The sequence below is a fragment of the Plecotus auritus genome, assembly GCF_963455305.1.
Source record: "Plecotus auritus genome assembly, chromosome: 3".
NCBI lineage: Eukaryota > Metazoa > Chordata > Mammalia > Chiroptera > Vespertilionidae > Plecotus > Plecotus auritus.
This window is the reverse complement of record NC_137772.1, coordinates 161,568,675-161,589,202: the sequence shown is the minus strand read 5'-3', so window position 1 is coordinate 161,589,202 and position 20,528 is coordinate 161,568,675. Positions and strand designations below refer to the sequence as shown.

General features: G+C 39.3%; 2 protein-coding genes across 2 annotated transcripts in view; one reads left to right on the top strand and one right to left on the bottom strand.

Annotated features, from left to right (window-relative positions):
- The window catches only part of IRAK3 (interleukin 1 receptor associated kinase 3), a 98,785-nt gene that overhangs the window by 3,934 nt on the left and 74,323 nt on the right, over positions 1-20,528 (top strand). The gene's annotated exons all lie outside the window — the stretch shown is intronic.
- TMBIM4 (transmembrane BAX inhibitor motif containing 4) lies at positions 142-19,942 on the bottom strand. Its single transcript, XM_080662458.1, has 7 exons — positions 19,404-19,942; positions 10,744-10,852; positions 9,419-9,524; positions 6,348-6,381; positions 3,208-3,325; positions 948-993; positions 142-405 (listed from the first exon to the last, which is right to left on the bottom strand). Exons 1-7 carry the CDS (start codon positions 19,507-19,509, stop codon positions 202-204), a joined length of 723 nt encoding a protein of 240 aa, XP_080518584.1. The 5' UTR covers positions 19,510-19,942; the 3' UTR covers positions 142-201.

Below are 20,528 nucleotides of genomic sequence, written 5' to 3'. Positions count from 1 at the left end.
AGACATGGGGAGAACTTGCAAACTACACACCGACAGTGGCCCTTACTGGGAATGGATTTTTTTTCTCACTGAACAAAATATTGAGAACCTACTATATTATAGTATAGTAATAGCTCAGAAGTACATAGCATACAAATAAAGTAGTAATTGATAGTTAATTGTGTCAAACTTTATTAATCATTTTACATATCCTGTTTTCCGTCACTTTTTAGCTGCTTCCAAAAATCGCAACAGGTGCAAGAATAGATTGATGATATCCAAGTAGAGATTGATGGCAGCTAGTACATACTCCTCAGGTGATAGCCTATGCATCAGTGAATGTGTGTCATAGATGATGAATCCACAGAAAAGAAGGGCTCCTACAGCAGCCATAACCAATTCCATTGTTTCACTATAAAAAAATAACTGTAGGCAAAACATTAAAGTAATAAGTAAGAACAGTATTAAGCAAACTGAAATTACTTGCTCTTAAGTTACATATACTATGTACCTATATATTTAATAATGCTGTACAACTTTGAATACAAATGTTAAAAGCAGAAAAAGGCAAAGCAGGTCCACCCTTGCTTCTGATAGATGAAAGAATCACTGGATGAATCCATGGATATCCCCCTACTAGATAACCCACTGACTTTGAACAGTAACATCCCAAATATAAACTAGTAAAAAAAATGTTTTCATCATGTTATGTGCCACTTGGAGGTTAGCAATTACAAGTGAGGGCCTTTAACTCATTTGTTCATCTTTCTAGCAATAATACTGATTAACATAAGACCTTGATTTTTCAAAAGGTAATTTTATAACCACTCAATCTACAAATGTTTCAGATAATTATAATGAAGTATCCTATCTTAAGATTATGCCTCTTACAGGGTTTTTTGAGATTAAAGTATTTATATTGACATGACCAGAATTATATTTCAAGTTATCATTCTAAAATAACTCACCCTCAAGATTCCTGACAAGCACAAAATCCACAAAACAGCAAACAGTCTATGAAAATAAAATATTAATAATTTAGAATATTGTTCCTTACAAAAAACTTTGTAAACCCATTTAACATATTCTGAAGAAATAAATCCATCTTGCTATTTGTCAAAGAATAGTTTAAATGTAAGAATTCATAAACATACAATGAATAATGTAGAATACCCAGAAATTGAAAGAATTATTTATTCAACATTTGTTTATATGGTGCATAACACTAGTTAAGAGTGTCAATTTTTAGCTTTTCAATTGAAATGCACAGGAAGCACACATACCCCCACAACAGAATTAAATCAGAAATTAAGTATACATTTATATTATAATACAGTGTAGTGAATTGAGGATATGGTGAGATTCCAGCCCTCAGTTATCTTGCTGGAACAGCCATAAAGCTCAGGCTACATCTGGCATACTTAGTTAGAATGAAGTATCTCACCATCTCATAGTATAGATCCTTCAGGACTGAAAGGGACTCAGGACTTATCTTTTCATACTTAAACCCTGGGGAAACGCCAAAGTTTCTGCACCAAGAATATGGGAAGTTGGGATTAAGAACTATAGAGCATGTGAAATTTTACCTTACTTACAAGCAAATAAGTTAGCCTAGCACAATTTTGTGGATGCTAGTAGAACACAAGGGACTCCTAGGTCTGAGATGAAGGACAGTTTATTACAACAACAGTAGCTGAAGAACTGGCATAGTAGATTGGTGTTGTGGGAGTAAAGAAATTAGAGAGCTAGAAGGACAAGGTTGAAGAAAAAGTATGATGTTTGGCATTTAAGATTTCAGCAATGGAATAATATAATTCCTAGTGATTGCAAGGTCCACAAAGTGGCCATGGCAGGGAATGAAAGTTGCTGCAGTAGATGAGGTCCAGAGATATTGAGAGGCGAAGGTGATCGATGGGCCTAACATGTAGTTTGCTGCTAAAGTCTTTAAAGAATGAGGAGGCTTGACCAAAAAGGGGATCAATGACAGTAACGAGGAAGGGTAGGATGTGTATCACCAGAAAGCATAAGCCTCAATGCAATGAATTTCTATTATGCTGAAGGAATAATGAAAAGTGGCACCAGGAGACTAAAGCAGTTTTTAATAGTAGCCCCCAACCCCACCCCAAGCTATATAGGGTGTGGGGGAATGAGTGGCTAGAGAATAGTTCTCAGGGAGGAATCAAGTTTCAGCTGAGATAAGGAAGAAGAAAGAAGATGTTATGAAGAGGCTGACATATAGGGAAGATTATATACCAGGAGTTCTAGAGACTAGTAGAATGGATGCGAAGGAGGGGAGCAATTAGAGTTTGGAATAGAAAGAAGAGAGAAAACCTGTCATTTTACATATATATATATATATATATATATATATATATATATACACACACACACACACACACACACACACACACATATACACACACACACACACAAATATATGAAACCCCCTTTCCCCAAAAAAATAAGAATAAAAAAAGAACATGTTACCTTTTCCTAAATCAAATTCCATTTTAATAAAACTATTCATTTGCACAATTACTAGTGTTGTCTAACCAGCTATATTTTATCCCAACAGATTTCTGGTAATCTGGATTACCAGGGGAATAAAGGGGGGGGGGTAGTTTTACAAGAGTACCGTTTTGTAAATTTTTAGTGTTGTGACAGGAAAAAGAACAGAGAATGGTTGGGTGATTATTTGTGCTAACAGGAAGCTAGAGTGATCTTAGAAAAAAGAGTCTATTCATTCTTAACCAGGTGAGGGCAACACAGTACTATTATCCTAATAAAAAAGATCATTCCATATATCTATTAGTTTAAAGAAGGATAGAGGTTAATCAAATGGATCAAAAAGGTTTTAAGATTCATGCAGACATCTCCAAAATCTTGCTTTCACCAAGGTTTTGGATGGTTTTGGTAACATTTATGTTAAGACAAAAACCTAAATAATTTAGGCAAATTCCATATCATTCATAAAGCACAGAAGCCTACTCTCTAGAAAGCTAATTTATTTTAGCATTCACTTCCTTTTCAACACAGAGGGGAAGGAAATGACTCAAAGCCAGTTTCCATGCCCTTGAATGTTCTGGGAGAGTAGGATCCTAGAACTCAAAGAGATGACCTTTCATTGTGCTCCACTTTAAAAGGCAGTATTCAAAACTAACAGTATAGCACTTCTCTCAAAACTATAATATTAAAGATGTCTATCATAGCCATGAATATATAACTTACCCTGCTCCAAATTTGCTGAAATCTTTCTTAGATTGTAGAGTATACATAGTCAAACCAAGAAATACTGCAGTAGTCAGTACAAAAGCTTGGAGAATAATATACACATCATAGAAAGTAACTGTAAAATTAAAAAAAAAAAACACAGATTAAAAGTGCATATAAATATACTCAATATAAAACAGCTTTTTTTCTGGGATTTAACCAAAATGCTTTATTTTCTCATACAACATGCCAATAAGAACAACTAAGAAAAGATTCCTTATTCAGCCTTGAGTACATTATTCAGATTGGTACAGTAAGACTACCTCCATAATGCAATAACTAGGCTCCAAAATATTCATCAATGCAAAATAAGGAGGTCACATTATTCTGAGTTAAAGAAATGACTGGAGATTACACAACTAGCCAGTTAGGAGTTTTGGGGATATGGAGGAATGATTCTCATCCTACCCTACCCCTATTCTAGCTGCAATTAATCGCTATCTGCAGTGATTGTCCATTATGGCTTAGATATCAATAGAGAGGATTCTGGGTTCTGTGGCTGGCTGGGAATTCCTGAATAGTATATAGCAGTTCTAGCAATTACCTGGTTAATTGCACCCAGTTCATGGACTGAATATGCCTATTGCAATACAACTGCTTAACATTTTAAAAGAATAATAAATTATAACCTCTTTAAAGGAAGTTAATTGCTTTGAACCCCAAACCACGTAAGTTATTTTTAATTTTTCAGGGATTAATTATCCAAGCTCTTTCTATTCCTAAATGCTAAATTATTAGAATTTCTCCATTTATGCCATTACAGGATTAGGAAGGTGAACGCAGAAAGATAAAACATTAATTACTTTTGCTTCTTATCAGTAATTTCAGTGTAAGATGTTCCCAGATTATCCTATCTATGTATTTCTACCCCCAATTCCAATAACCTTGAAATCTCTTTCCTACATTCCTTACAAATGGTGGGAGTCAGGGAGGGCAGAGATGGACTTGATAAAAACATTAATAGTAAGTAACATTAATAGATAATAAATCTAACAAGTAAATTTTAACACTCTCTATGTTATAATCATGAATTTTTTTACTTGAGGCATTAAATAGAGTACATCAAGTAATTATAAAAGACACTAGAGGCCCAATGCACAAAGATTTGTGCAAGAATAGGCCTTCCTTCCCCTGGCTGCTGGCACTGGCTTCCCTCCGGCACCCAGGACCTGGGCCTTCGCTCTGGCCGCCGCCTTCCGCCTTCGCTCTGGCCCTGCCACCCTCCTGTAGCTCCCTCCACCCCCTGCCCTCCCCCCTCATAGCAGGTGTCCTGCCCCACTCCAGCTGCTCTGCGCCTGCGTGAGCGCGCTGCTCAGAGGCCCAGAGCGGCCGGGGTGGGGCAGAACACCTGCGTCCCGGCCCGGCCGCCACCATCTTTGTCGCATCGATTTGCATGTCCCCTCCTTATTGGCTGTGGGTGCCACCATCTTTGTTGTGGAGTGACAGTCAATTTGCATAGTCCGTCTTTATTAGATAGGATTCCTTTCAAACACATTTAACACCAAATACAAAACAGAAATTACTACTTTTTTTTGTGGGGCCATTTGATAAAAGATGAGGATCTATATATATAAAAAGCCAGCGACCAGAACACCCTAATGACTGAAGCAACTGATCGCTATGACGCCCACTGTGGCCAGCAAACCGGCCTGATGGGGGTAGGGGGGACTGGCCGGCCAACCTCCCGTGACCCCTCCCCCCAGCCGGCCCTGCCTCTGATTGGCCTCTCCCACCCTGATTGAGGACGGGGCCGGCCAGCCAACCTCCTGCAGGCCCTCTCCCCACCCAGCCCCACCCCCAATGGGCCCCCACCACCCCGATTGGCCTGCGGCCTCTCCCCCCTGCCAGCTCCACCCCCGATTGCCCCTCCCACACCAATTGGGGGGTGGGACTGGCTGGCCAACCTCCCACGGGCCCTCCCCTGGCCGTTGACCCCCAATAGGCCCCCTCCACCCATAGCCCCTCCCCACAGCCAGCCCCGCCCCCAGTCGGCTCCCCCACCCCAATCAGGGGTGGGGCCTGCTGGCCAATCACCCACGGCCCCTCCCCACAGCCAGCCCAGCCCTGATTGGACCTGACTAGGGTGGGCCAGCCAGCCAACCTCCCACCATCTTCTCCCAACAGGCCTGACCCCGATCTGCCCCTACTGGGGCTGGGCCAGCTGGACTCCACCCATGCATGAATTCGTGCGCTGGGCCTCTAGTCCTATATAATAAAAGCCTAATATGCAAATCGACCAAAGGGGGAACAACCAGAACAACTGGTTTCTATGATATGCATTGACCACCAGGGGGCAGATACTCAATGCAGGAGCTGCCCCCAACTCACAGGCTCCAGGCCAGCCAAGGCGGTTGTGATTGGGGGGGGGTGACCCGATCGCCCCGCTGGTCGCCCCACAGATCGGCCCTGATCGCTGGCCAGGCCTACGGACCCTACCTATGTGAGAATTTCATGCACCAGGCCTCTAGTATAATAATAAAGTACAGTTTGATGCAGACAATTTAAAAGGCTGAGCTCATAAAAAAAAAAAAAAAAAAAGAGCCTGGCCAGCATGGCTCAGTTGGCTAAACATCAACCAATGAACCAGGAGGTCACGGTTCAATTCCAGGTTAGGGCATGTGCCCATGTTGTAGACTTGATCCCCAGTAGAGGGGGTGCAGGAGACAGCCAATCAATGATTCTCATCATTGATGTTACTCTCTTTCTCCCTTTTGGAAATCAATAAAAATATATTAAAAAAAAAAAAGAGGCTGAGCTTGTGATGAAAGTACCTGATTCAAAACATGTTATCAGCTCCTCTAAGGGCCCTTTAAATTACAGAAAAGATTGTCTTATTTTTATAAATGAATAAACACAAATGAATATTATTCTACATTCCTACTGTTTTTCTAATTCTTTTCCACTCCCTCTAAGCTCAGTTGAACTACGTAAAATATAAACATTTCATTTTTGCCTATATTTTAGCAATTTTTAAGCCTATACCATATTTTTGAAATATGACATTCCATGATGTTAAGTTTTAGTCCCAAATCCTTTTATCCAGAATACTTATCCATATTAAAAAGTAACTAACATATAGGAGAATAATTATGGCTTACCAACACAGGCCACAGTCAGAGCTTCCAACAGTGTCTAAGAAAAAGAAATTGAAATTACATAAATGCATGTGAAATTTATACTGTTATGTACATGGTTCTAATTCTAGTTCAATGTGATTCCATATGTATGTTTTCATTTTAGCTTCAGAGCAGCCTTGAAAAGTATATGGGACAGATAATAAGCCCATCATATAAAAATGAGACCTCAATATATTGAGTGAGAATATTTAGATTCTAATTGTGATCCCATCACTCCTTAAACTCTTAACTAGATATTTCATATCTGTAAGAGGAAGATTATAGAAATAGTACCAATACTTCTGTTTTTCTCACTTTGTGTAATGTAAATAAAAATGAAATTGCAAATCATGTGCACATTTATAAAAACGTAAATATCTCACTTAAACATAGGAATATTAAACATTTATATTAAATTACTAATTAATACTAAATATACAGGTAGCACTTTGGTGTGGCAATCTTAAAACTTTCTCACAATATTCTCTTTCTTCCCTAGTAACAGAATTTTTACCTGGATGCACATTTTTACCTGTTTTGATTAAACATTATATTTTTCAGTATCCCTTACAGCTAGATCTGGCCAGGACTATATTCCAGCCAACAGAATGTGAGTAGAGATGTGTACAACTTCTAAAAGTAAAGAGGCTTCCTCCATTTTCTCAAATAACTAGGTGGAATATGGATATGATAGTGAGCATCTTATACCATATGACACTTTAGGAATATCTGAACCTTAGCAGGTACCTGGGCCTCTGACAACTCCACTAAACAGTCATTCATATTTTTTACATGAAAGAGAAGTAAACCTTGTTTTAAACCACATCACAAGTAGCTCTAGTTTCTTTTCTCTATATCTTTACTTTTTTTATATGCTTACTCTACCATAGATTTGTCTCAATCATCTGAGAGACCATATCATAAAAGCAAAGCCAGCAGTAACAGTAGTGGTTTATAATCATACACAGAAACACTCCCTATTAACCTTCCCTACCTAAAATCAAGAAGTCATTAGGACCAGAGCAAAAATGGTATTAGAAATTGTACATGGATATGGAGTCAATGAAGTCACTGCCACATTTTGTTACAATGTTGTCCGCAGTGTCATGGAAGTAGTAGCAAAGATGATAGAAATATTTCTTCTGAGCAATATTATTGATATTTATGACATGATTTTAGGTAAGAAATCCTACCCCATACTCAAGTATCAGAAGGAAAAAACAACAGTATAAACAGGAAAAACTAGGAAAACACCCCATCCCAAAATAATGCCCCCTTTTAAATGTGCACACACACATATACACGCATACCACCTAAGGCAAGGTGAGATCCATCTCCGTCCTTATTTTGATGGAGTAGAACAAAATACTCTAGTATCAGAGGTCTCTGGGTAATCAGAAGTGCATTTTTACATACTTCCTTATTTGTTAAACCACTTTTATCTATGGGCATGGTCAATAGATGTAGCAGTAAGTGACTATATCTTGCCCATAAGCATTTGGCTGATGCTTTGATGCTTTTCTAATGGGTCCTCTTCCTGCTGAACAAAAGCTGATCTATACCATTGTTCCACGTAGAAATCAGTCTTTCTGAAAGCAGACAGGCTACCTGTAATGTTGAACAGGAACTCTACATGACCCTGTTTCTTTTTATACTTCCCTCCTTCTCTCTTAGGACAGCTGACTGGGACAGGAGTTGGCATCTAACACAGGGGTTGTCAACCCATATTGGCTAACAATCTATGATGTGACCTATGCCATTAACCAGCTGCACCAATCAGATTCTTTCTCAGTTAGAAATATAAACTCAGAGAATAAAGCAATGATAGCAGGAGCTAAGGCTACAAGGTTAATGAGTCACATGAGGACCCACAATGGGCCACATAAAAACTAAAGGGGAAAACTGTAAGGTAGAGAAGAAATGTAATGGAAGAAGGAGGAGGAGACCACAAACTCTTGCTGTTCAATTTCCTACAATAGCATCATTTCTAGAACCTTCCTCTAGTGCCTTTTTTTCCAGAGGCCTGATGGGGTGGGTTGGTGGGTTCCCAAGCTTTTATATCCTTAAAATAAACTCCCTGCTACTAACAATAACTTGGGTGAGATATTTATTCTAACTATACTACCTATAAAAACTCAGTCTTAGAATATGACCACAATGAGTTGGTAAGGCCTACGATTTAAATGGATAACCTTTCCAATAACTGAAATTTTCAAAGTCGTGAGCTTTCCTTTCATAATATTAACAAAAACTTGTTATCAGAATTCATAAAACTTTCTTTAAGGCAGTTTAATCTGATAAATGGCATTTTAAATCTTATTTGACTATAAATATTCTTAATAGTAGTTTGGAAGATTTTGATGTAAATTTTTAAGTCAGAACCCAAATCACACTGGATATAAAAATGGGAAAAGTAATTTTTAAAATATATAACTTGAGGCCTTACCAACTCATTCTGGTCATATTCTAAGATTGAGTTTTTATAGGTGGTAGTTAAGGTTTTCATTTTCACAAATATTTGAAACAAATGTGACTTAAACTTAGTTCCCCCAACAATGATTTTGAAACAAGTTATTTAGTAAAGCACATCAAATGAACAAAGTGGTCCGTTAAAAGAACAAAGTCATTAGACAAAAATAAACTGAGGAATTAATCATAAAGATTTCAATTTAAGGCCTACGAAATTAAGGCCAAAATATAATTTTTTACCAAGAAAAGCATAGAATATTAGGAGTAGAAAGTATCAAAGGGATAATCTACTTTAATATTTCATTTTACATATGAGAAAGCTTAGGTACAGAAAGGCTAACCGCTCTGCCAAATGTCATATAACCAGATAGTGGCAAAGCTAGGTCACGTGATTGCAATTCATTAGTTTTTCCACTATATCATAATATTGACAGAAAAAACTTTGAAACTGACAAAGTTTAAAAATTTTTACAGACTAGGAGATTATAAATTCTGTTAGTGATACATATATGAATTCAATTAAGTAAAAAAATTTAAAACTCAGTAATAAATGTTAAAGGGACAGATATTGTCAAAGTACTCACAAATCCAAAAAGCAGGTACAGATTAAGGGGATGCTTATGTCTGTTCAGAATCAATGCAAAAATTGAACCCAAAGATCCAATGGCAAACACCAAAATTAAGGCAGGACTGAAAGACAAAATTAAAAGCAGTTTAAAGTTTAAAAAATACAGCATAAATAGTATTACAAAATTTAGTAAAATGTGTCTATTTTATGTGTTTGTGAAAGTACAAAAAAACCATCTGGAAGGATCCACACCAACCTGTCAAAAGAAATTATTTTTCCATGTGGGAAATCTGAGGAGTATGAGATAGAGAGGAGTAACAGGACAAAGAAAAGAGCTCACAATGCAAGGGGAAGACTTTTCCTTTTTACTTCATGAACATATCATATTTGAATAATTTTTGCAATTGCTTTTTTAACTAAAATACAAAGAAAGGCTATTAAATACTAAACAAATATTTTAAATCTTTAAAAAAAAATTAATATGTTTTTATTGATTTCAGAGAGGAAGGGAGCGAGAGCAAGAGATAGAAACATCAATGATGAAAGAGAATCATTGACTGGCTGCCTCCTGCACACCCACACTGGGGAATCAAGCCTACAACTGAGGCATGTGCCCTGACTGGGAATCAAACCGACCTCCTGGTTCATAGGCTGAGCAATAAAACATCAGCTGAGCAATAAACTAATTTTATATCTAACTACTTTTTTAGGTATTTACTACATAGCTATAATTTAAATTAAAGATCTTTACCCCAATTGCAAACTAATAGTTCAAGACTTCCCTTCTGTAGGGGAAGGGAGGATAGAAATTGTCTACTCAAGAAAATATTCATTTCTTATTTTTCCTTTCCTTTAATATAAAGTTCTATATTACCTTTAGCCATAAAAATAATTATTCTGGAGGTCAGATCTTAAACAAATTTGGGATAAATCATATGGAGTGCCTTTGAAAACTTTTCAGTGAAATTATCCTAGGCCTGATCCAATACTAAGATAAATTAAAAACATGTTAGTTAAATACCTTTATTTTTGAAGTGCTCTATTAGGCTTTGGGGACAAGGCATAAGTCTAATAAAAGCAAAAATTAAGACTAAAAACTGTATACAGTAAAAATTCTTAATACAATTCCAGGAAATAAGGGTTTAACCCTATAAAACTAAACTAAATGTTGAGAGGTAAATACCATGTTATAGAATATTTATCAAAACAAAACTAATGTTATTTACAAGTTTTAATGAACATTTTTACATTGAAACATAAAAAGAGAATAGAAAATAAAGAACTTTGCTTATTCCCTTCTGATCATAAGCAGTGGCTGAAAGTGATTCAGAATCGTCTTACCTTTCATGTACAAATGTCCGTATAGACTCGAAGTATAAAAAAAATGCAGATGTCACTGTAGTTAAGAGAACTTGCAGAGAAAGGATGGTGTAGACTTTTCTTAGAAAGGCTAGAAAAGAAAAATCATATATAACTGTTTTCTTAAGCATTTGTTATAGAACAAAAAGATCAAATGTCTTATTAAATTTTTATATGTATTTCTAAAATATTAATCCAAATAATGTTATCTGTAATTAAAACTTAAAGAAAATATTTTCAAAGGGGAAAATTTGTTAAGTGGTAACTGTCTTCCAAGAAGCATGAACTTAAAAAAACATTAACGGGCCAGAATGTAAGTGTTTTTCCATCAATATAAAAAGAAAGCACTAAATGCGTATTTGTAAACAGCAGTGTACAACTAAAGATTAAAAACAGAACACTTTAAAAGAATGATTCTATCTTGCAAATGAAATGCAGGAACAGAAAGCATGTGTTTGCATATCAATTTAAAAAGAAATCTTAATTTCCAAGCAGTACAAATGTTTCCCTAAAATGAACTTCCCCTTAAAAGGCAAACAATATGTAAACGTAACTTTCACTCACCCATTTTTATTTCTCACTTATAGTACCTCTGCCTCTAGTTTTTATACAATAAGAAATTCTTACTTTCAGACTATTTTGTCAGTATCCATAAATTAACTCCAAGGCCTAATGATTTAAAAATACTTAGTATTCTAATATATGGATAATATAAGTAGTACACTGAACACCCGACTCACTACCAGCTTCACAAATAAAATATGAATAATAGTTCCCACCTCCTCTTTGTAAATATCTATAATCCTATCTAATAAAAGAGTAATATGCAAATTAACCATCATTCCGCTATACCCACAAGCCACGCCCACCAGCCATTCAGGAGCAAATATGCAAATAAACCCAACCAAGATGGCTACGGCCACAGAGAGCAGGAGGGAGGCTTGGGTTTCCCCGGCAATGGAGGAAGCCAAGCTTTCTGCCTGCCCTTGCCAGCCTAGGCCTCCACTCAAAGCTACAAAGTTTCAATGATAGAAGATAAATAAACCCCAGATACCAGAGCCTCTGCTTGAGTCGCCAGGGGGCGTGGCCGGCCTGCAAACCACCACAGGCCCCTCGCCCAGGCCGCCCCACGCCCCAAGGGAACCCCCACCCTGATCCGGGACACCCTTCAGGGCAAACCAGCTGCCCCCCCTCCCTGTGCACCAGGCTTCTATCCTGTCTAATAAAAGAATAATATGCAGATTGACCATCACTCCAACACACAAGATGGCTGCCCCCATGTGGTCAAAGACCCTGCCCCCATGTGGACACAAGATGGCCCACCACAAGATGGCCAGCAGGGGAGGGTAGTTGGGAGGGACCAGGCCTTAAAGGGAGGGCAGTTGTGGGCAATCAGGCCAGCAGGGGAGGGCAGTTGGGAGGAACCAGGCCTTAAAGGGAGGGCAGTTGGGGGCGGTCAAGCCTGCAGGGGAGGGCAGTTAGGGGTGACCAAGCTGGCAAAGGAGGGAAGTTGGGGGCGACCAGGCCTGCAGGGAAAGGCAGTTGGGAGGGACCCAGGCCTGCAAGGGAGGGCAGTTAGGGGTGACCAGGCCTGCAGGGGAGGACAGTAGGGGGGAACCAGGCCTACAGGGGAGGGCAGTTAGGGGCAAACGGGTTGGCAGGGGAGCAGTTAGGCATCAATCAGGCTGGCAGGGGAGTGGTTAGGGGGTGATCAGGCTGGCAGGCAGAAGCAGTTAGGGGCAATCAGGAAGGCAGGCAGGCGAGCAGTTGGGAGCCAGCAGTCCTGGATTGTGAGAGGGATGTCCGACTGCCCGTTTAGGCACAATCCCACCGGGATCGGGACTAAACGGGCAGTCAGACATCCCTCGAGGGGTCCCAGATTGGAGAGGGTGCAGGCTGGGCTGAGGGACACCCCCCCCATGCATGAATTTCATGCACTGGGCCTCTAGTAATCTATAATAATAAAAGCATAATATGCTAATTAGAATGGATGTCCTTCCGGACGAAGCCGACAGCCAGAGGGAAGCCCTGGTCCCGAATCTTGAAAGATTCAGCCTTTCTCATTTCTCCACTCTGAATTAAATGTTCTTCCTCATGCTCCCAATGGACCCTAACCATACTTCTAATCACATTACTTTTTAATTTTTTTTATTTAATTTTTTTGATCCTCACCCAAGGATATGCTTTCATTGATTTCAGAGAGAGAGAGAGGAGGGGAGAGAAACATTGACTGGAGGATAATTAATGACATCAATCAAATTTAAAATATACATACTCTTTTGACCCCATAATTTAACTTCTAAAAATTTATCCTAGAGCAACACTTGCAGAAATTTACAGAGTTATGGAAAGATGTTCCCTAAAGCACTATTTGAAGGAATTAAAAAAAATAACCTAAATATCCATCAAGAGGGTATGATTAAATTAATTGTGGTACATACATACTATGTAAGACCACTGCCATTAAAAAGCTATTGTGTACTATGATTTTTCTAAAATATATATTTTGTTATTTTAGAGAGAGAAAGGGAGAGGGAGAGAGAAACATTGATGAGAACCATTGATCGGCTGCCTCTTGCATGCCCCCTATTGGGATTGAGCCTACACCTGGGCATGTGCCCTGAGTGGGAATCAAACTGGAATGATGATCTCAACCAACTGAGACATACTGTACTGCTATTTTTACATGTAAAATATATTAAGTGAAAATACAAAATTGCAGGAAAGTATATATAATATAATCCCATAAATTATAACATTCTCCTGAGTCTATAAAATAGTATGTGTTAGTGTTTCAAAAATATACATATAGCATATTGCTAAAATAGACTAGTTTAATAGGCTATAATATACTTAATATATAACTGATTATATAAACTTAATTGGCACTGTAAAAGTGCTCAAGGTAGAGACTGTACTCAGAAATTCATTCCTCCATAATTTTTCTGTAGCTTCATGATTTGTTGTTTTCCAACAAGGAGCCTTGACATTTTATATTTATAATATTCCAAAATTATTTTCCGGAAAATGTACACATTACAGTCAGCTTAATTTTGCTTTAAAAAACAAGTGGAACATTTCTTTTTTACTTATTAATTGGTAAAGGACCAGAGACAGCTGAGAACCACTTTTTAATACAAATGTAGTCAGCTTAGTTACCAGCCTAATTACCAGGGCTCCTAAGTAAAATGCTCCAGCATAATTTAAATATTCATGAATAAGTAAATGTTCATTGAGTTTTTGGTTATTTAGATCAGTATTGTCATAGTGACATAAGACATACAGAAATAAATATAAGACTAATTTTTCTTTAAAAACAGTTTATGTATGCAGAGAGGTGGAAATTATGAAATCTGATTTAGGGATTTATGAAATCTGGTTTCTAGTCCTGGAGCCTCACTGCAAAGAACCATGCTATTTTATTTATATGTTTTTATTTATTTTAGAGGAAAGGAGAAGGAGAGAGAGAGAAACATCAATGGTGAGAGAGAATCATCAATTGGCTGCCTCCTACACTCCCACTTCCCCTACTGGGGATCCAGTCTGCAACCCAGGTATGTGCCCTGACAAGGAATGGAACTGTAACTTCCTGGTTCATGGGTTGACACTCAACCACTAAGCCACCCAGCCAGGTAAGAACCATGTTATTTTAGACAAGTGTTTTTAAACTTAGTTTCTGTAAATCATGGGTGTATATTTCAGGATTGTAATTCCAGGAAAAATGACAATATTGTTATTACAAAAATTCTGAGCAAAACTTTGTGGCATTCAGTTGCCAGAGGTTGTTGGAAGGGAGGGATAAATGGGGAGAGCACAGAGGATTTTTAAGAGAGTGAAACTATTCTGTATGATACTGTAAAGGTGGGTGTAAGTCATTATACATTTATCAAAACCCAAAGAATATACAACACCTAGAATGAACCCTAATGTAAATTATGGGCTCTGGGTGATAATGATGTGTCAGTGTAGGTTCATGGACTGTAACAAATGTACTACTCTGGTGCAGGATGTTGATAATGGGGGAGGCATTGAGTGTGTCCGGGCAAGGGTATATGGGAACTCTCTGTAATAATGCATATTTTTTTCAATAGATGGAATTACACATATATTGATATACTATATATGCGATTTGATATGTATGCTATTTTGTTGTATTGACAGCAAGCTTCAAAACTTCATATGTCAAATTTGCTGAAGGTGTTAACATCATAGATATTTTTACACTTAAAAATGTCGAATTTCGTGCCAAAAAAAGAGCATTTGCGGGAAGTTTTAATCCATTACTTTATTTTGAAGAAACGTGCTGCTGAAAGTTATCGTATACTTCGGGAAACTTATGGTGAACATGCTCCATCTCAAGATACTTGTGAACGCTGGTTTAAACGCTTTAAAAGTGATGATTTCGATGTGAAAGACAAAGAACGTCCAGGTCAACCGAAAAAGTTTGAAGACCAACAATTACAAGCATTATTGGATGAAGATGCGTGTCAAACTCAAAAACAACTTGCAGAAAGATTAAACGTTGCTCAGCAAACAATTTCCGATCGTTTACAAGCAATGGGAAAGATTTTAAAGGAAGGAAAATGGGTGCCACATCAACTGAACGAAAGACAAATGGAAAACCGAAAAGTCATCAGTAAAATGTTGCTTCAACGGCACGAAAGAAAGTCTTTTTTGCATCGAATTGTGACTGGTGATGAAAAGTGGATTTATTTTGAGAATCCCAAACGCACAAAATCATGGATTGATCCAGGTCAACCATCAACATCCACTGCAAGGCCAAGTCACTTCGGAAACAAGGCAATGCTCTGCGTTTGGTGGGATCAGGAAGGTGTGGTGTATTATGAGCTTCTAAAACCAGGTGAAACTGTTAATACTGATCGCTACCGACAACAAATAATCAATTTGAACCATGCTTTGATCGTAAAACGACCAGAATGGGCCAGAAGACACGGCAAAGTAATTTTGCTTCATGATGACACACCATCACACACTTCAAAACCAGTTAAAGACACATTAAAAGATCTTGCCTGGGAAGTATTAACCCATCCGCCATATTCACCAGACCTTGCTCCTTCAGATTACCACTTGTTCCGATCAATGGCACACGCACTTTCTGAGCAGCACTTCAAAACGTACGAAGAAGTGGAAAATTGGGTCTCTGAATGGTTTGCCTCAAAACAAGAGAAGTTCTATTGGGACGGTATCCACAAATTACCTGAAAGATGGGGGAAATGTGTAGCTAGTGATGGACATTACTTTGAATAAAGCGCTTTTGATGTTTCTCTTGAAATTATCATGTTTTCTTTGATTACAAAATCTGCATTGTTAACCGGTACACCAGTACTTTCCACATTTAATTTTGCCGTGAATCTAAAACTGCTTTAAAAAATAAAGCTCATCAAAACAAAATAGGCAAAAAGACATTTCTTCATAGAAGATATACAAATGGCCCATAAGTATATGAAAAGATGTTCAACATCACTAATTATTAGGGAAATACAAATTAAAATCGCAATGAGGTATCTCACACCCATCAGGATGGCTACTTAAACAAAGAAAACAAATGTTGCTGAGGATGTGGACCCTTGTGCAGTGTTGATGAGAATATAAAATGGTCCACCCTCTATGTAAAACAGTATGGTGGTTCCTCAAAAACTTAAAAATAGAATTACCATCTTGTAAGAAAATAGAAAATATATATTGGTCTCTGTCTCTATTTCCTGACATAGAGATCATGAAATCCTTATAATTTCCTAAGTGATAAGAGCATTAGTTGCATGTTCTAATACTGGTTTTTGACCCTGCTTCCTAACATGGCTGGTCCCTTGCAATGTCCTGGGTGATAAGGGTTCCTTTGTTTGGAGTGGCTTTGGGTTGGCTTCTGGATGGCTCCTGGACCAGGGCCGGGCACAGAAAGGTCAAGCTATGATTAGAAGTTGGAATTTTCAGCTCAACCCCCATTTTCTTGAGAAGGGAAAAGAGCTGAAAATGCACTTAAATGCCTACATGAGGAAGCCTCCATAAAATCCCAGTATTATGGGGCTAAGAGAGCCTCTTGGTTGGTGAATTCATCCACATAGTGGGAGGGTGAACACTCCATCTCCATGGGAACAAAAGCTCCTGTGCATGGGACTGTCCCAACAGGCCTTGCCATATGTGCTCCATCTGGCTGTTCATCTCTATGCTTTAATAAACTGGTTTCCCCGATTTCTCTTAGCCACTCGAGTAAATTATCACACCTGAGGAGGGAGTCTTGGGAACCTCTAATTTGTGCTCAAGTCAGACAAAAGCTGGGGACCTACTACTTGTGAGGCATCTGAAGTGGCGTGGGAGCAGTCTTAGTCTAAACCGCTAACCTGTGGGATCTGACACTATTTAATCAGAACTGAGTTAAATAGTAGGATACTCAGATGGTATCACAAAGAACTGCTTGGTATTGGGGGAAAAAAACCCACACATTTGGTGACCAGAAATGTCAGAAGTGTCCTGTGTGAGAAGTAAAAGAAACACAGGAGAGAGTACTGGGTTTTTCCAATGGAAAAACTGAGGTTTTTCACCAAAGCACATTTGATCAAGCAATTCCACTTCTGGGTACATATCCAAAAGAATTGAAAGCAAGGTCCCAAAAACATATTTGTATACCTATGTTTACAGCAGCATTATTCATAATGAGGTAGAGGCAACTGAAATGTCCACCAACAGATGAATGAGTAAATAAAAGTTGTTTTATACATAAAAATGGAATATTATTCAGCCTTAAAAAGGAAGGAAATATCTGACACATTCTGTAACAGCACCCTGCAAACATGCTAACTGAAGCGAATCACAAAAGGACAAATATTGTATGATTCCACTCATATGAGATATCTAGAATGGCCAAATTCATAGAAACAGAAGGTAGAAAAGTAGTTGCGGTGGGGGGGGGGGGGGGGATGGGAAGTTCCTTGATGGGTGTAGAGTTTTGCAAGATGAAAAGTGCTGGAGATTAGTTGCACAATGTGAATAATACTTAATACTACTGCACTTTAGTACCCTTAAAAATGGTTAAGGTGGTAAATTTTTAATGTTATGTGTATTTTACCACAATTTAAAATTTTTTAATTAAAAACAAAAACTTGCCAAAATAATTCAAAATTCAATTACAGAAATATAGCTACTAGAGATCATGATTCTTAGTGCATCAGAGCTCCATAATTCCTTTTCTAGAACAAGTTCCATCTGCCCAGACAGGATGAAAATCTAGGGCAGCTTCTGTGATCAACTGGCTGAACTAGAGGGGACAATGAATTCCACTTAAATGAAACTGAGCATTTTATTTATTTAATATATTTTTATTGATTTCAGAGAGGAAGGGAGAGGGAGAGAGAGATAGAAACATCAATGATGAGAGAGAATCACTGATCGGCTATCTCCTACATGCCCCACACCAGGGATCAAGCCCGCAACCTGGGCATGTGCCCTGACCAGGAATTGAACCGTGACTTCCTGGTTCATAGGTCGATGCTCAACCACTGAGCCATGCTGGCCGGGCAAAACTGAGTATTTTAAATTTAGAATAATTTCTGCCCACTAGATATGGAATAACTTAAAACTAATATGGTATTTTGACTTAGAAATCATCTATTTCCAGCACCTGCCCCAATAATACACAAACCTATGTTGAGTTCTAGTTCCTACAGAGAAAATAGTGAACAAGAATAGACATGGTTCCTGCCCTCACAGATCTTATAATCCAGCAAAGGACACAGAGAGAAAGTTAAAGTGCATTCACACAGTCCTTGGCTGGTCAGTTACACTCAGGATCATCCAGTTACACCAAGGTTGCGGTTGGATCCCCTGGTCAGAGCACATACAAGAAGCAACCAATGAATGTATAAATAAGTGGAACAACAGATTGATGTTTCTCTCTCTCAAATTAATAAGTAAATAAATAAATAAAAATAAAATGCGTGCCCTGGCGGGTGTGGCTCAGTTGATCGGGTGTGGCTCAGTTGATTGGGTGTGGCTCAGTTGATGTGCCTCCTCAGGTTGCGGACTGGATCCCCGGTAGGGGGCGTGCAGGAGGCAGCGGATGGATGTTCTACTCACATCAGCTCTCACGTTTCTCTTTCTCCCTCTCCCTCTCTCTAAAAATCAATAACAATATAAAAAATAAAATAAAGTGCGTTCACATGCCCTACGCACAAACATCCCAGCAGATAACCCAATGCAGGTTACTGTGTAATCATGGTGATTACACAATAAGTCACAATGGTTACACAATATTGATTACACAATGAAGTTATTTTCACCGAAAAAAAACCCACAAAAAAAACCTCTGGTATCTTTTCATTTAAACATGCCCCAGTAAGGCTGCTGAGGCTTTCATCTGACCCTTTCTACACCGAACACGACAGGGTTCAAGGAGGAAGGACTCCAGTTTCGTTTTCTCAGCACCCAGCTAGGAGGCCTCCCTGGGGCGGCTCTCCCCTCCGAGCTCCGCGCAGGACTGCGCTCCGCTCTGGCCCGGGAGCCCCCGAAGGTAGGCAGAGCGAAGTGCTTTTCTCCGGGACCCCGCTCTCCCCGGGAAGCCGGAAATCCGCCTCCCGGGGCGACTGCGCAGCAGCCGGGCCGGGCGAGCCGCGGAAAGGGCCACCTACCCATGCGAATGTGTACGCTGGCGGAGGCCACGCAGCTGCCATAGTTGAAGTCGTCCTCGATGGAGGAGCGAGGGTAGCGGGGATCGGAGTCCGCCATGTCGGCCATAGAACCCCAGCTCCCCGCGGAAGGACGTACAGCACACGGACCTCAACGGTCCTCGGCCACTTCCTGAGCCGCAGTCAGCCCCGACCAGCCCGACCGCTTCCGCGAGCGACCTCGGCCAATCCCAGCGCCTGTCTCAGCTCGTCTCCGAGCAGGTCGCTGGGGTTAAGGAGCCGGAAGGCGGAATGCTGCTCAGCGTCAGCTAAAGGGAAACTTCTCTCAGATGTTCCTCAACAAGCCTTTTTTTTTTTTAATCCTCACCTGAGGATATGTTTTTATTGGTTTTGAGAGGCAGAGAAACATCGATGTGATAGAGAAATATGAATTGGCTGCCTCCCGGACCGCCCCCACCGGGGATCAAACCCGAAACCTAAGAGGTGCTGTGACAGAATGGAACCCAAACCTTTGCCGGGGCAGAGGAGCTCCGGCCCAGAGCAGGGGCCAGGGCACGCAGAGGGGTTTTGTTGAGGGGCCCTGACAGGCAGCCCGCAGCGCAGTGGGTTAGAACCTCCTCCTGATACAGCAAGGCTGCGGGTTGGATCCCTGGTCAGGGCACAGACAAGAAGCCACCAAAGAGCGCATAATAAGTGGAACAACACACTGGTGTTTCTCTTGCTCCCTTCCTCTCTCTAAAATAATCAATCAATTAAAATAAAAAATAAACCCTCTGGCTTGCAGAGTTGCTAAAACAGTTAGAAAGCCAAGTCTCATCCCTTCCTATTCATTCAACAAATACTTCATATGCTCCTTCAATAATCACACTGGGGATTATTGTTTTGGTTAATCCTCACCTGAGGACATTTTAGCATTTATATATATATATATATATATATATATATATATATATATATATATATATATATATATATATATATATATATATATATATAACAGAGAGTGGAAGGGAGGGAGAAAGACGGAAACTAATGTGAGATAACATCAATTGGTAGCCTCTTGCTGAATCCCCGATCAGGGTCCCGGATTGAACCTGCAACCCAGGTACATCCCCTTGATCAGAATCC